This window comes from Gossypium hirsutum, chromosome A13 (genome assembly GCF_007990345.1).
Source record: "Gossypium hirsutum isolate 1008001.06 chromosome A13, Gossypium_hirsutum_v2.1, whole genome shotgun sequence".
Lineage (NCBI taxonomy): Eukaryota > Viridiplantae > Streptophyta > Magnoliopsida > Malvales > Malvaceae > Gossypium > Gossypium hirsutum.
The window spans coordinates 104,868,346-104,885,318 of record NC_053436.1 but is presented as its reverse complement, the minus strand read 5'-3'; the positions used below and the strand labels follow the sequence as shown (position 1 = coordinate 104,885,318).

At 33.5% G+C, this 16,973-nt stretch overlaps 2 protein-coding genes across 2 annotated transcripts; one reads left to right on the top strand and one right to left on the bottom strand.

Annotated features, from left to right (window-relative positions):
* Positions 1 to 10,045: 10,045 nt before the first annotated feature.
* LOC107894447 (probable pectinesterase 29) lies at positions 10,046 to 11,409 on the top strand. Its single transcript, XM_016819721.1, has 5 exons — positions 10,046 to 10,251; positions 10,360 to 10,519; positions 10,603 to 10,806; positions 10,888 to 11,135; positions 11,238 to 11,409. Exons 1-5 carry the CDS (start codon positions 10,046 to 10,048, stop codon positions 11,407 to 11,409), a joined length of 990 nt encoding a protein of 329 aa, XP_016675210.1.
* A 2,955-nt stretch (positions 11,410 to 14,364) lies between these two features.
* On the bottom strand, positions 14,365 to 15,647 carry LOC107894796 (nicotianamine synthase). The gene has a single exon (XM_016820009.2). It carries the CDS (start codon positions 15,604 to 15,606, stop codon positions 14,659 to 14,661), a length of 948 nt encoding a protein of 315 aa, XP_016675498.1. The 5' UTR covers positions 15,607 to 15,647; the 3' UTR covers positions 14,365 to 14,658.
* Between the last annotated feature and the right edge of the window lie 1,326 nt (positions 15,648 to 16,973).

The window sequence follows — 16,973 nt, the reverse complement described above, 5'->3', positions numbered from 1 at the left end:
GCCCCAGATATCGTAGCATGAGCTTTTCTGCCTAAATTCCTCGAGAACCCTTTGAACTTGATATATGTCTAGAAAACATAGAGTACTTTGTCGATGCCTCAAGATGTAGCATCCCTCCTTCTCATTAATTCAAAGAGGACAAGACTACCACATGCCTTATCTTTGATTAAAATTTGAATTGCCTTTTCTTGGGTTTTCAACCCAAAACCCCTTTGGTCTTAAGGCGCCGTTTATGGGTTTTTGCCTTGGCCTCTCTTTTTTCCTTTCTTTTCCTTTTTTTTATTTTATTTTTTATTTTATTTTCTTTCTTTATTTTTTTTAGTAAAGTATTTCTTGACTGAATCCGAATTCATCAGATTGGGCAGGTATTTGCCATCCATCTCGGTTAATATCAATACTCCTCCAGAACAGGCCTTCTTTACCACATAAGGTCCTTCCCAGTTTGGAATCCATTTTTCTCTGAAGTCATTTTGTATGGAAATGATCTTCTTTAATGCCAAGTCCCCCTTATGGAACACTCTAGGGTGAACCTTTTTGTTTTAAGCTTGCATAATTATTTTTTGGTATATTTGACCATGACGGATAGCTTTCAGCCTCTTCTCTTCAATCAGGTTCACTTGATCATATCAAAATTGAGTCCATTTTACTTTATCCAACTTTAGCTCAGCCAAAACTCAGAAAGAAGGAATTTTGACTTCAATGGGCAAAACCAATAAGAAAGGTGTGGCTCCGGCAAATGTCTTAACAGGCATTTAATAAGCATAGAGGGTAAATGGTAACTTCTCATGCCAATATTTACAAGTCTCAGTCATTTTCCACACGATCTTTTTGTTTTTGTTTTTGTTTTTGTTTTTTTATTTTTATTTTTATATTTTATATATTTTTTAATTTTTTTGGCTGCCTCTATTGCACCATTCATTTTGGGGTGATATGGCGTTTGATCTTAAACAGACCACAAACTTCTGATATCATGCTGTTGTTCAATTTTAGTGCATTGTTAGATATGATCCTTTCTGGCATTCCCTATCAGCACATGATCTATTTTCTTCGTATTCTTCTTCTTCTTCTATTTTTTTCGAATTTGATGACTGCCGAGTTTATAACATTAGCACGTGAAGTAGCTTCCACCCACCTAGTGAAGTAATGAATGACACAAAGGTGAATCGATGCCTGCTAGAAGCTGTTGGCAAGATCGGCCTATTGACGTCCATGCCTCACAAAGAAAAAGTCCATGGAGAAGTTGTGACATAAATGAGACAGATGAATCTTGTGTCCATAAATTTGACACTTATGGCGTTTCTTGGTATAACTTACCATCCTTAACAAATTAGGAGATAAGCTACAATTTTGATCATCTTCAAAGTCCTGAGGTTCCTCTAGACACGTATCTTGCTCAAAAGGAGGTTCTGAGTCAATAGCAGTGTCGCTTATATCATTGATATTGTAGGGATGAAAGAAGACACAAAGAACAAAAAAATCTAAGAATAAATATTTGTGTGGTATGATTATGAATGAAATGAAATAAATTAAAGAATATTTGCTCGAAGTGGAACACAAAGATACATTTTATTTGAAATAACGATGTTAGACATAAGCCTATTTCACAAAAGGCTTCTTATTGCTTCTAGGCTTAAAGCAATAAGCGTGTTTTGGACATTACTCCGAATTAGCTCTAAAAAATACAGGGATTTCTTCCACAGTCCCATTGTTCAAAACACTCTTAGGTATGTAAGGGCAAATGCCTGATAATTTTTCTTCCCTAGCTCCCTCTTCGAATATGGCATTAATGTTCAGATTCCCTAACATTCTTTCTGGGCCTTCTTTAAGGAATTCCAACTCTTTATTATCCATTAGGCTCTGCACCAAAGCTTTGAATTCAGCGCACTCCTATATTTTATGACCTTCTTCAGCATGGAACTCAGAGTAGCTCCTCATCCTTTTTGATTTCTTCCCCCATTCTCAATTATCGCGTTTACCCTTGGGTCTAAATGACTGGGTAACAGATTCCTTGCCACATTAGATACTGATGGGTTGTCGAATTTTATGATACCCATATTGATGAATCTTTTAGTTAACTTTTTAAATGTGGTGCAGTTCTCAATTGAGTGTCCTGTTATTTCCGCATGGTACTCGCATTGAGCATTCGCATCATACCATTTCGGGAATGGAGGTTGCATGGGTTTTGAGTAGAACGGGGATACCACATGCGCATCAAACAGATTCTGATACAGTTCTTTATACGTCAATGGGATGAGTGTGAACTGGTGTCTTTCTGTATTTGACCTCGGGTTGGATTCTTGCCTTGAGGGTCCTTGATAACTAGTAGTCATGGCCCTCGGCTGGCCTATAGTGACGGTTTGTAATACCCTTTGCTCACATTATTCACTTCATTTTTATTTTCTTCGGGGTTGATCTTTTGGTGCTTTCTCCCGTGTCTATCTTTCTACTCCTTAGCACGTTTTCAATCATCTCACCTGACATCACCATATCTGAGAAGCTCATGGTAGTGCTTCCCAACATATGGTCAATAAACGAGGCTTTTAGAGTGTTGATGAAAAGTATCGTGGTTTCTTTCTTCAGAAGAGGTGGCTGAACTTGCGTTTCCACATCTCTCCACCTTTGGGCATATTGTCTGAAGCTCTCACTTTTCTTTTTCTCCATATTCTGTAACGTGATTCTGTCAGGTGTCATGTCCGTCACATGACTATATTGCTTCATAAAATCTTGTGCTAAGTCTTTCAACGAATTGATTTTGGTACGACTTAGTTGGTTGTACCATTTAGCTGCTGACTCAATCAGATGTCTTAAAAGCAGTGGATTAACAGTTGATCATTATTAACGTATCCTGTCATCCTTCAACAGAATATGGTGATGTGAGCTTCTGGACAACTAGTCCCATTATATTTTTCAAACTCTGGAGTTTTGAACTTGGGAGGGAGCACTAAATCTAGAACCAAACTCAAGTCCTTGACATCAATTCTGCAATGATAATCAGCGTTTTCTATTGCATTAAAATTTTCTTCTAGCCATCTGTATCGATCCTAAAGTTGATTTGGCAGTTCCACTCTTGTTTTTTCCATTTCTGCCATATCATCTAGATCAGGAACAACGGTTATCCCTCGGATTGGAACCTGAGCCTGTTTGGTAGTTTATCGGCGCCGAGGTATCAGTTTGATACTGTTTGGGTCTGATTGTAATGGGTACCCTTCGTGGGTACACCTCTGGCTGTACCTGGGCATTTATTGGGGTAAAACCTGGGGGATAAATAAGATCCTCATTATCATTCCCTGAGTTGACTACAGTGCTCTTCCCTTTTTCATGTTCTCCAGTCAGTAACTGCGTCAATCGGCTCATCATGTTTATTTGGGATTCCAGTATCTGATCCCTCATCTCCTGTTGTACTTTCGTTAATTGTTCTTGCAGTTGCGTTTACAATTAGTCTTGCATCTCCTTTTGAAATTGTTCTAATCTTTGGTCCATTTCCTTGGTTTTAGCGCGAGTAATATATTCGGTTGGTTGAATCTTGTTGGTTTAACTAAAATAATTTTGTTTAATTAGGGTTTTTTTGTGAAATTTAATGCATATGATGCAATGTAATGCAAATGCATGAAATGAATGCCAAAAGAGGCATTGACTCTAATTCATTCTGTTAGAACAACTTTACTAGAAAACAAATTTCTTTACATAAAACGAATTATGTATACGGCCTTGCCATCATACTGCAGGCGAAGATCCTTTTCTTCATGTCTGGTGTTAAGATCAAATCCTGTGAATTTTCCAAAAGGCACCTCTATTATCTCTTTTTTGCTTGATCCAGGTCACCACCCATTGCTCACTCATCTCCGTGATGCTTGTTAGCTTTTTTAAGAAAGTTAGGACGTTGATGGCTCTCGAATAATTTTTGTCGGCTTGAATCTTCGGGCAATGAAGCAAAGACGTGTATTTCCAATCAGATTACCAATCTTCTCTCGTTGTATTTTCTCAGACCATATTCAGACGATCACATTGTCTTCCACTTTATCAAGAAATTCATTTTCCATGACAAGCTCTCTATTTAGTAACTGACCGTGAATCAACACCTCTTTTCTATGATGAAAATGCAGTGCAATCATAACCAAAACAAAACAAAACAGGTTAGTACAAAGTAAAAACAAGCAAGAAAAATAGATATAGCAGCTATTCGAGTGACCACTAGGGTTTGGTATGGTTCTACCAAGGGTAGGCTCTTAGGGCTCACTGTATGTGGTTTAGTTCTAAAGTAAGGGTACCTGAACCGGCAGATTCGTCGATCCTCACCCATTATAGGCTCATATAGACCGAGTTTAGTTCAGGGGAATACATTTCCTTATGGCTATGAGGGGATGAAAATCTCACGAAGACATAAGTACGGATGTATCCCGAAAGCGATCCACTATCCCATACGGAGGTGAAAACCTCATGAAGGATTAGTTTCCCACTCCCATTTAAAAGGTATAACCGAGCGGTCATAATATGTAGAAATGTACCAAAAGGCTCAAACATATCAAAATGAACCACAAAAATAAAATGCAACAAAAAGGATCATAGATTTAAATCAAATTATCAGTTTTCGACAAAAAGACAAAAAAGTAATCAACTCGCAGCTTGACTCTCTTATTTTGTCCCCAGTAGAGTCGCCAAGCTGTCGAAACCATTTTTTTGAAAAAGGATCGACTTGATTTTGAAAACGAAAAAATTCGGAGTCGCCACCAATCTTTTTTTATGAGGTATGATCGGATCACCTCGTGATAATTTTAATGTTTGATTTAGTAAAACAACGTTTTTGGTCTACGAAATTCAGAAAACGGGTTCGGGAGTTGGTTACGTACGAGGAAGGGTTAGCACTCTCATGATGCCCAAAATTGGTACCTAGTTGATTAATTGGTGCCTTAATGTCGAAAGTAGAAAACTTGGAAGGAGTTTTAAAATACGATTCCTTTTTGTATTAATGTTAATTTTACAAAAATGCTTAGATAAATCGAAATAGATGTTAAAGACCTTCTTATCTCGAAGTAATGACACATCCAATAAGTTAGGACACAACATTTTAAACCCTCGAGAATAAGCTTGTATATCTAAAACTCATGTATTTTATTCTAAAAGGATATTTCACTATTTAGGTTAAACGAGGAAAAATCGAAACCCAGTACGTTAGGGCACAACTTCTCGAATTTTTAAATACAGAACATTGCCTAAAAGATTCCTTTTTATGAATTTGGGAAAATTTAGTGTAATATTTAAAATGATATACAATATGCGATAAAATGTTATAATAAGGATGATGTAATTATAAAGATGAATACAATATTAGTGGACTAGTCTCGATGAATAAGTAAAACAATAAAACAGAAATTCATGATATAAAAAAAAGCAATAATAGCATAGAAATGTTTAAAATGCATGGCATAACAAATGAATGAGTAAGTAAAATAGATATATATTGTCAAGTTTAGATTTTTAATGTAAAAAAAATAATAAAATAGCAAAGACGATATAGAATATAATAATAATAATAATAATAATAATAATAATAATAATAATAATAATAAAAGTGTGTGAGTAAAAGGATAAATAAATAGATAAAATAAATAAATATTAAGGAAAATAATTAAGGAATATCAAAAATAAAAGGACCAAATTAAGATATGAATGAAATTAGGAGTACAATTTGTAATAAAGTACATAAATAATGATAACAATGAATGATAATAATAGTAATAATAATAAGAACAATATATGTAGTACAAAACACAAATAATCTAAATTTTAAAATATACATATACATATATATAGGATAATAAATAGATAGATAAATAATAATAATAATAATAATAATAATAATAATAATAATAATAATAATAATAATAATAATAATAATAATAATAATAATAATAATAATATAGGCACAAATAAAATGAATGATTAATGAAATAAAATTAAAGATTGAAATAATAATAAGTGAATACAAGGATAAAAATGAATAAATGAATGAATGAATGTAAAAATAAATAAAAAAAGTAAAACGAGAACAATGTGCATATAAAAGAATAAAATTTGAAATTAAGCAAATAAAGGATTAAATTGGAATTAAAATAAAATTTAGAGTCTAAATTATAATAAAATAAATGAATAAACATAAAAGCACTACATTGAAACTCGAATGAAATTTAAGGGGCATAAATCGGAATAAAAAATGAGGTAAAAGACCACATTGAAGAGCGCGAATTACATAGAGGGACCCAAAGGGAAAAATATTCTCGTCCTTCAAAACGGCGTCGTTTAAGAAAAGGACTAAACTGTAATTGCAAGAAAACATAAGGTAGAAATTAAAAACATAAAAAAATCTAATTACAAAAAACTTAAAAAGTAGAATGACTACTAGCATAAATAGCCCAAAAACCAAAAACACGCGGATCCCCTGGAGCGGGTCGGGTCACACGGGGTTGGCTCAAAAACGACGTCATTTTGGGGTAAGACACCTTGAAACGGCGCCGTTTTGCAATGGTATATAAGCCACCCTTTTGACAAAAAAAATAATTTATCCTTGTTTTAGGAAAAAAAGGCTCTCTCCCTCTCATTTTCTCTCTGGTCGAAGCCCAACATCCGGTGAAGGGCCAACCGTGCTGTTGTCGTGCCGGCCGCCGCATCTCTGCCGTGGGCGGTGGTTGGATGCCCCAGGTAAACTCTTTTTTTTTTCTTCTTTTTTTTATATTACTGATATATATATAAAACAGTTTTAAAGAAAGAAAATATAAAAAAATATAGGTATATGTATATATAGTTTCGAAGAAGAAAAGTAAAAAATAAAAAAAGATGATAACCTTCTAATATTCGAATCAATCTCCTCTGTTTTTTTTGTATATTATTTCTCCGTTCAAAAGATCTGTGTTCATTACAAGATTTTTTTCGTGGCTTTTATAGCCAAATGTTACACTTGACTTGATTTTGTTACTGTTCATGACTTGATTTTGCTACTGTTATTTCTCTGCTTTGTTTCTCTGTTCTTTGGTCCTCTTTTGCAGGTTCAGTGCGGTCAACAGAGGCCTGAAGGGTTTCTTTGCTATTTTGGTGCAAGTTTGTAGATGGACCTCGGGACGAGGCGCGGGCGGTGTGCCTGAGGAGGAGCGGCGCACATGGGGGCTAGGATTTCTTCATCCATTTTTTTGCTGAATTTTTTTGTAGATTTTGGGCCACTTGGGCTTAGGGTTTTGGTATAATTTGAACTGTTTTAATTTTATTTTATTTTGGGTTTTATTTGACTTAGTGGGCCGGGCGAATTTGGGCTTGTATAGTTTTCTAAGTTAAAGTTGTTGGAGTAAGGGGATCATGCTAACGGGGAGCTTTGGTTGATTGTTTATTAAGTTCCTTGTCTTAATATTATTTTGTTCAAAAAATTATCAAAGGGATGAGTATTGAAATATTTGAAGTTGCTGCAATGTGCCATATTTGGAAAATAGACAATTTATTGAATCATATCTTTGGATTGTGTTGATATCATGGAATGATTCAAGCACATAAATGAAAATCAATTCATTAGGAGAAACATATATAGAGGATCCTTTAAATCAAGCAAGTTGGATAGAATTGAAACTTAAAAGACTTATCTACCAACAATCATTTTTACTTTGGTCATTAATATTATATTGTATTTAGCTATTTTAGTTGTTGTTTAAAAGGGGTTGTAATTGATCTTCATTATATTAGCAAGTCTAAAAAATATTATATAATCAAGAGACTTGTATAGGTGAATGTATAGAGTATTGAGAACACTTATTTGTTCACTAAGGAATGTTACTTGTAAGAGAGCATTTTTATTGTAAAACCTTTGTATGTTTTGTTTTACAAGTTAAGTTCTTAAGGGAGAATTTAGCTGTGAGAGGTCTAGTCTTTAAAATACAAAAGTGAGGATTCTTCACTCAGATGTATTAGAGCTAGAATCATTGGCTATATTTGTTTCAAAGATAATGGATTCATCTCATTGAGTTAAGTTGTGCAGACATAGGAAAATCAAACTACATAAACAACTTTGTTATCCCATGTTTTCATTGTGGCTATCGCAGTTATTGCAGAAGTGCCCACTTCTACAACCACTTTTGCTCACTCTGCTTGTAAACTTAACAACTGTTTTAGGTCAACATAAATACATTCGTGCATACTTGAAACATAGAATCATTATAGTTTATATGGTCCCAGTTTTCATGCCGAATTACAAATCCTTTAGAAGGAATACATGCTTTTAGTGCCAAAAGGAAGAATTCGACATGTTTTTCATACCATAAAAGACAAGTTTCCTGAGATTAAGATACAAAGAAAGTTTTTTTTTATAACCATAATCATAAACAAGTTAGTTTTTTTTTATCAAAATCATAAACAATTTAAATAACAATTTGGTTAGCAATGATTATTTTCAAATGCTTCAAATGACTGCAAAGTAAGATGGTCGAGTCCAAAATGATGAGCAAAATTATCGCACCAAAATGTGCAACACAAGGAGTTTAAGTATCAAGAGAAGCCATTCAAGGGAAATGTTTACAAAAGTAGATATTGTTATACTTAAATCTTGCGAAACCGCCTCATGATACATTGCTCTTGCAAGGTGTTCCATGAGCTAAGATAATTTGTGACAACAAGTTTTGTCAGTCAAGGCCAGGCCCACAGCTAGGAGAGCACACCCTAAAGGGACCACACCTTTGACAAAGACATCATGTCTACCGTATGTAAAATTTACTCGTTGTCTTGACATGATGACTCATACTTAAGAGGAAGTGACGTCAATAAATCAACTAAGTTTTAGGGAATATGAAGCCAATAGAAAAAAAACATGTGGTACCTCAAGAAGGAACAATGATACCCTTTAAAAGATCCCTCAAGAACGAGGGATAGGGCGCTCTCTCTCTTCCAACTGTCGTCTCCCAAATTCCTCCATCTCTCATACTATATTATCTACAACTCTCCACCCACTAAGCGAACCGTCCTCAATCACCGTCATCTCTGCTTTGTATTGAAAATACAAATTTCAACTCAGTTGAATCTTGTTATGATACCCAAAACAAGATTTTGCAATGCATACACAAAGTAAATGAGTTCAAGTTAGAACAAAGTGTATATAATTATACCAGCTAAAGGTTTCTCGGTCCTTTTTAGCTTTGGCTTTCGCATGTAACGTCTCTGTTTTCTCCTTGCTCTCTTGACTTATCTAGTGGTGGCTCCTTGCTATTCTCTTTTCTTTCAGCTTTGGTTTTCTCTGGTTTTCTCTTACTTGGAGCTCTTTCTTTCTTTGTTTTTTTTCTCACCCTTGAGCCCCCTTAAGCTTGGACTTTTTAAAAGCCAAATTTTCTTCTTTTATTTTCCCCCTTGCCATGTTGCTTCTCTATCACATTTAATTTTTGTACTTTTTCTCTACTTTCACATGGTTATTCCTTGCCTTGTCTTGTACCCTCTCTTTGCTTTTAATTGTTGTCCTTTTTGTTCTTTCCCTTTGCAAAATATGGCTGCCATCTTCGCATGCATGGTCATCTCTTTTATATGTAATATTAATAACAATCACAAATAAATAAAAAGTCAAAGTCAAAGTCAAAGTCAAAGTCAAAATCAAAAATCAAAGTCAAGCCCCCCGAAATTTGAAATAAAAATTAACTTGGACTTTCAAAATTGAAGCTGAAAATTTTAATTATATGGATTACAACACCTATAAATTAGTGTCCTTTTTCATTATGAGTAAAAACGGTTTCAAAGCCATCTATGGAAAGCAGATTTTTGGGTGCTAATATGGTTTTCCCCTTATTAAGGAAAGTTATGCCTTGTTGGTCAACACAGCCTTGAGTTGTCTGGCTCACCCTAGTACCAGATTCTTTCATAATAATCTATCAGAAAATGGCTTATTTTCCCAATTTTGCCAGATAAACTGCCAAAAAGAAGAAAACAAATGTTAACTTTCCAGTTCAAACATATTATCTCAAATGGTATATATATTGACCCAAGTCATTCTATTTTTCTACAATACTTAAGCTCCTATTCCATTAAAAAAATGCAGTTTTTCAATTTCTTCCTCAACAGTAGTTTGCTGGTTTTAGTCCTCTCGATGTCAACCAAGACAGATGGTCAAGTTAGAAAAACTATCATAGTAGATCAATCAGGCCATGGGAGTTTCACCACTATTCAAAATGCCATTGATTCTGTTCCATCAAACAATGAAGCTTGGACACTTATTCATGTTAAAGCCGGTATCTACAAGTAATATATTTACCGCTGAAGCTCTTTGGTGTATATATATATATATATTTGCGGACCAATGAAGTGGTTTATTTATAGCTCTAATCTTATGCTTTAATATTTGTTTAGTGAAAAGGTGACTATCCCTAGAGATAAACCAAGAATTCTTCTTCAAGGAGAGTCATACAGGTCGACAATTGTCCAGTTTGGAGATGGGGGTGACTCTATTAAAAGTTCTACACTCTCTTTGTATGCTGACGATTTTGTTGCCATGGATATAACATTCAAGGTCTATCAACTTTAACTTTTTGCACGTTCAAGTCTAAAAATATTCACAATTATATTGAACAAATAACCTTTTTTGTTTGACAGAATACTTACAATCTTGAACCTGGAACACCAATTACATGGGCACCAGCAGCTCTGATCAATGCAGACATGGCTGCATTTTATCGATGTCGGTTTATAAGTGTACAAGATACACTGACAGATTCAGAAGGTCGTCATTACTTTGAAAATTGTTATATTGAAGGTGCTGTTGATTTCATATGGGGAAACGGAAGATCAATTTACCAAGTAGGCATTGACTCGATTATAATCACACGAATCTCTCTCTCTCTGTGATTGAGGTATATTTACACTCAAAGTTTCATGTAGGGATGCAATTTAAATGTAACGGCATCGGCTCAACGTAGCGGCATGGCGGCTTATATCACCGCTCAAGCTCGGGATAGCGTAGTTGATCATAGTGGTTTCGTGTTCAAAGAGGGATGGATATTCGGAACAGGTCCTGCTTATCTAGGAAGAGCATATAAACCTTATGCCAGAGTATTGTTTTACCGCACGAGGATGTCGGGTATCATCGTACCACAGGGTTGGTCAGCGTGGAATTATGTTAAGAAAGAGTAAGATTTTTAGGCCTTGGAATTTTTTTTATCTTTGTTGGAACTAATGAGTCAATTAGGCATGGTTAGTTTTTGATAGTTTCATTGATAAAATTTGTGCAGAAATAGTATAGTTTATGCCGAAGTAGATTGTACAGGAGCAGGGGCAAACAAGTCGAAGCGTGTGGCATGGGAGAAGAAGCTGTCGTCTAAGGATTTGAGCTATTTATTAGATATCAACACTTTCATAAACAATGGAAGCTGGATCCAAAGACAACCTAAGAGAGGCTCTTAAACATGTTTTTTTTTTCCTTCTCTTATAACACTTGTTGCTTAGACGTTTTGGTTTGTTAGCTAATTTTGTTGGAGTTCAAATTTTTTTCTTCCTTTTTTAAAGTTTTGTTTCGAATAAAATGTTGATGAATCTAAAGTTTTTGATCCGTTTTTATTTATCACCTTTGATTTCGCAATTTGTGACCCTCAGCACTTTCATCATCATCATAGCCCTCACCTCAAGTTCAACCCCTCCCCTCAAATAATCACTTAAGGCTAGGCTAAATCAATATTTTACGGAGTTAAAAATTATAGTTTATGCTTATCCAAATTCAATTCGATTCAAATTAGAAATTTAATTTTATTTAAGTTTATTCATATTTATAAATAATTAATTTAAACTTAATTTAAGATCATTTATATTAGTCTTTAATTTTTTAAAAAATATTTATATTATTTTTAGTTTAATATTTAATAGTTTTACATATCTTTTTTATTTATTAAATTTTTTATATAGACATTATAACATTTTTTTAATATTATATTGGGTAAATATATATTTTGCCCCCTAAAATTTTCCATTTATATCTAGTTGATACTACTTTTTGGACCTAGTTCATACTTGAACTTGTATTCCATCAACAATGGTGGTATCTCTGTACTGATACTGTTAGTTTGTACTGACGTGACACTGGTAACCAATCTAGCGATGACACATGGTAACTTCTTAGTATGCTACATGGCAAAACATAAATAAAAAAATTTTAAAATGTAGAAATTAATAAAAAAAGTACACTTTTTTTCAACATCAAGATTGAACCTAGACAAATGTTTGTCCAAATATATCTGATTCTAGATACTAGTTTGTCTAGATTCATTCCAAATGTATTGTTAGCAAGTTTATATATTTTTAATACATAAAATTACTAAAAATGTATATCAAATGAGTCTAGACACATGGTTGTTCAAATGCATTTGAATCTAGACAGCCATGTGTCTAGGTTTATTCTTGATGTGAAAAACATTACTTTTTTTATTAATTTATATATTTTTAAATATTTTTTATTTCATTATTTATGTTTGCCATGTGGCATATTGAGAGGTTGTCACGTGCCACAGCCAGATTGGTTATCAGTGTCACATTAGCACAAACTAATCATGTTAGTGCAATGGTATCAACCTAGATGATGGAATATAAGTTAAGATACCAACTAGGTTAAAAAAATAGATATTAGTCTTATACAAATGGAGAAGTTCATGTGGCAAAATTTATATTAAACTCATTTAATATTATGATGAAAACATTAAAATAATTTAAGGGTAAACTACACCGTTAGTCACTAAACTATGGGTAAGTTTTTGTTTTGGTCACTTAAAAAAGTTATAAGTTGGTCATTGAACTATTCAAAAGTTTTCATTTAAGTCACTGGGTTATTAAAATTGATGCTATATGACTTTCTTTGTTCACATTGTTTGCACCAATTGAAAGCTTTTTTTTCCCATTTTTTTCTATAGTTTAGTTTTAGATCTCATGAATCTACGAACCAAAATTCTAACAACTTTTTTCTCTAATCTTCGACACTGATCATCAGATCTATTTGAATCTAAGATATATTCTTCTATTTATTGATGGGTATTGATCCACTATACCGATTGCCAAATTGTTGCTTAGAGTTCATTGGCAGAACTTAAAAAAAAAATTTAACAACCTACTAACTTAAATAAAAATTTTTAAATAGTCTAGTAACTTAAATAAAAACTTTCAAATAGTTTAGTGACAAAATTGTAATTTTTTTTAGTTAAGTGACCAAAACAAATATGTACCCATAATTTAGTGACTAATAGTGTAGTTTATTCATAATTTAAATTGTTGGTATATAAAATTTTAACAAATTGAAAAGATACGTGAAATTAATAAATATTAAACTAAAAATAATATAAGTATTTTAGAAAAAAAAATCTAAAACCCCCGTAAAACATACAACATATAGCTCCTGTTCACCCCTATTATCACAAGAGATTAGCACTCCCAAAGACTTGGCAAAATTAAGTAGCGAATACCAAACAAACAATCAGAGCCAAAATTTAGGCAAATCCGACGGTCAAAATGCATATTGAACAGATTCTAGACCCCCACTTACCATTGATCGTCAAGGTCTCTACAATCACCTCTTTCTTCAATTTCATCAATAAATTTTCTTTTACCTTTGCTGCACAACAACCATGTCCAAAAAATTCTAAGTCATCCTTTATAACTCATAGTCCAGTTCCTTCTAGTAGACTTTTACACCTAAAAACTTTCGATAAGACTAGCACCCTACAATCCAAAACAATCTCTACTTCAAGGTGGAAAGATTCATTCAACTTGGTCGTTGAAAGTGACTGCCAGTGTGTTGTTAACTGGCTTAAAGATCCTTCTAAAGCCCTTGGGTACTTAAAAAAATACCATATGAACATTTCATCATACCAAAGCTCAACATAGAGGCACCCCCTTTCACTTTGATTTTCATTTAAGAAATTATATATCTCACCAATATCAAGTTTGTGGCATGGAAGAAATGGGATCAACCATATACATATATTTGAAGTAAACAAAGACTGACAGACAAAATTGAGTTTGGAATTAGGGTTTTTCCGACAGGCTGACGGTTGCCATAAACAGATAAAAGATACTTAGCTACCTGCACAACCAATGATCTATAATTGCTCAATGACTGCAGAATCCAATAACAATAATGTCGTCTCAAACTGATTTTTTTTTCTCCTCTCTAACTGCACTATCTAAGTAGATAAGTTTTAAGAAAACAAAAACTGTAAACAGAAGAGGAAGATAAGGGCACGAATGTATGTATGTGTGTGTGTGTGTGTTATCAGTAAAATAGATCTTGTTACAATCTTTTCAATCACAATATTGTAAATCCTTTCAGCTAAAGGAATCAATGATATAGTAAGACCATAGGATGATGATGAACAAAAAGTTACTTCCTTGCATGCTTATAGGTACATATCTCATATATATATCATGGCAGGCGAAGCAGAAAAAATTCAATCAATGAAGTACTAATCACCTTGACAACAATTTTTGAACCTGATAGGGCTGAATTGGATCTTCTAATTTATTAATACTCAATATGAAAAGACAGAGAATCCATACTCGATATATAATTTGTAGATAAGCAAAAACATAGCCGAAAATCAAATGAAAAATGTAAGGATCCAATTGGCCTAATAGAAGAACACATGATGATGAGAGTTAAAAGGGGCAATTCGATCAGGAGAGTTGATCCTCAATATCAAGTTCCTCGATCAGGTTCACGTGGTTGAGTAGGGGACTGAACATATCAATGTCCGAGCACTTGTTGGGAAGTTTAGGGTTCTCAACGGTGGGTTTTGTAGTTGGAACTTTACGAGCAATGACCACTGAATTAATAACTTCATCAGTAGGATGGAATACTGAGAGGACCTCAAATCCTGTTAGATCACAAGGGTCAACAACTGGATAAAGGAAAGCCCTAGCACCATGAGCACTCCTCAGCATTAAAACTGCCCCAGGGGCCATATACTTAGCCAAATGATCAATGACTCGAACTTTAGCATCCTTATCCATCCCTACAAGAGCAGCCAAGAAAACAACATCATAGTCTTTCAAAGCATATGTAACATCCATTATGTCCGTGGTGTGAAAGATCATTCTTTCAGATAAATCAGGGTCGGATGAAACTAATTGGAGAGCCTTGGAATTGGCTGAAGGGTCAATATCATAGTTATGGAAAGAGGTGGTAGTGAGATGGAAAGAAGCCAAGACAATTGAAGTGAGGGGAAGAGGACCAGAACCCACAAAGGCAACTTTGTTAGGGACATAATCTGAGCAGTGTTTTTTAAGAATATCGAATTCAAGTAGGCTAAGCTTAAGATAGTTAGAATAGTAAGGGAAAATGTTGAGATGGTGAAGAGGGTTTTCATAGGATCCTAAGATGGTTGAGAAATGGCTCTCAAGGAGACCCTCAGCTTCCCCACATAGTCGAATCAACTTAAACCTGATTTCTTGAATTCTTTTGCAGAGCTTGGTAACATCAATAGGGCTTGGTGGCATGCATGTGAGGACAAGTTGTGTGAAGAGCATGTTGACATCCTTGGAAGGTTTGAGACTCTCGAGGCTCGAGATTTGGTCATACAACTCGCACACTTTTTGTACCAAAGGATCTTTCTCCCAAACCATGTCGACACTATGAGGAAGCTATGGAAACACTCAATTTTAAACTCTTCAGAGAGCTAGCTTGAGAATGACAATCTCAGTACCTCCATTGGAGTCCTTATTTATGGCCAAATGTGGGACCACACCATGCTGAGGGTTATATTGTTTTTTAGCTTTTTGTAACTTCAAATTTTAGGTTAACTTTTAACTTGGAGCATTAATTTACCAGGATGGTCAGCTATGAAATATTGCTTCATATATATTTCTGGGTCTGATCATTTTGATGGATCCTTTTATGTATAATTGTTTAATTTACATGAAAATAACTAGATGGTTAATTTCTTGGGTAATCTTTCTTTCCTGGACACCATTTTAGTTTTTTTTTTCTTCCCATTCTTTCTTATTTTGTCTTGTCAAATCCTTCAAATTTCATAAATATATATTCTGCATAATTTTCATGTCACCATCCATTTAGCATCATCATCAGCTCGTTGAAAGTAGCTTGAAACACTATCCGTCCTTTGATATTTATATATATATATGCGCAAATTGCGAAGTTGTAGTGAATTACTTGAATTTCCATTTTTTTAATAACCCAGAATTTTATTAATTCAAAATACAAATATTACAATCTAGCATAAAGCTAGAAGGTAACAATATAAATATCACTTCATTTTCAATTTGACAGACTTAAGCTCTATATATCTTATTATGAACTGAGCATGCTGCCACAACACAATTGTCCATATTGCAAATGTTCATGATAAAATTAATAAGTTTTTCTTTCTCACTCTTTTATGTAAATTTCCACAACACACCCCATTCTATAATGGCAAGCTGATTGTAGGGTTAAACTAGATTAGTAAGTTGAATTGAAAATTGATATATTTAATAATTTAATCGATACAATATAAATAGAAAAATGGATGAATCGCTTAAAAAAATCAATCACCTATAAATAATTTATCAAACCTATTAAAAAAACATTAAGAGCCATGTTGAAGCTAATTTAAATATTTAATTTTGTTATTACAGGAATGCTTATATTTCTATTTTTGTTTATTAACTTTATTTTTTAATTTTTTTTTATTTTTTATGAATACTACGGATTTCTTTAAGAATTTTTTATGTTATCATAATTGAATTTAAAATTAATAATTTCATCCATTCAATCACCATTATAATTCTTACAACACTGATGACAGGAGACTTGGTCATTGGTTTCGTAAAATCTTATATGTATATGTATATGTATAATATAAATTCAACATAAATATAAAAATATAATTCTTAAATAATTTTTCAAATACATGAAAATTAAAAAACAAAAATTAAACATACTCCCACCAGACGCGTAGTAATTGTTGGACTTTAACTTGTCCCTTCGTTAT

What these genes read in the sequence shown, in the direction of transcription:
- LOC107894796 (XM_016820009.2), bottom strand. Translation starts at nt 15,606, where the DNA reads ATGGTTTGGGAGAAAGATCCTTTGGTACAAAAAGTGTGCGAGTTGTAT.
- LOC107894447 (XM_016819721.1), top strand. Translation starts at nt 10,046, where the DNA reads ATGCAGTTTTTCAATTTCTTCCTCAACAGTAGTTTGCTGGTTTTAGTC. An exon ending in CCATGGATATAACATTCAAG is followed by an intron (nt 10,520 to 10,602) that starts GTCTATCAACTT and finishes TTTGTTTGACAG; the next exon opens with AATACTTACAATCTTGAACC. An exon ending in TGGAATTATGTTAAGAAAGA is followed by an intron (nt 11,136 to 11,237) that starts GTAAGATTTTTA and finishes AAATTTGTGCAG; the next exon opens with AAATAGTATAGTTTATGCCG.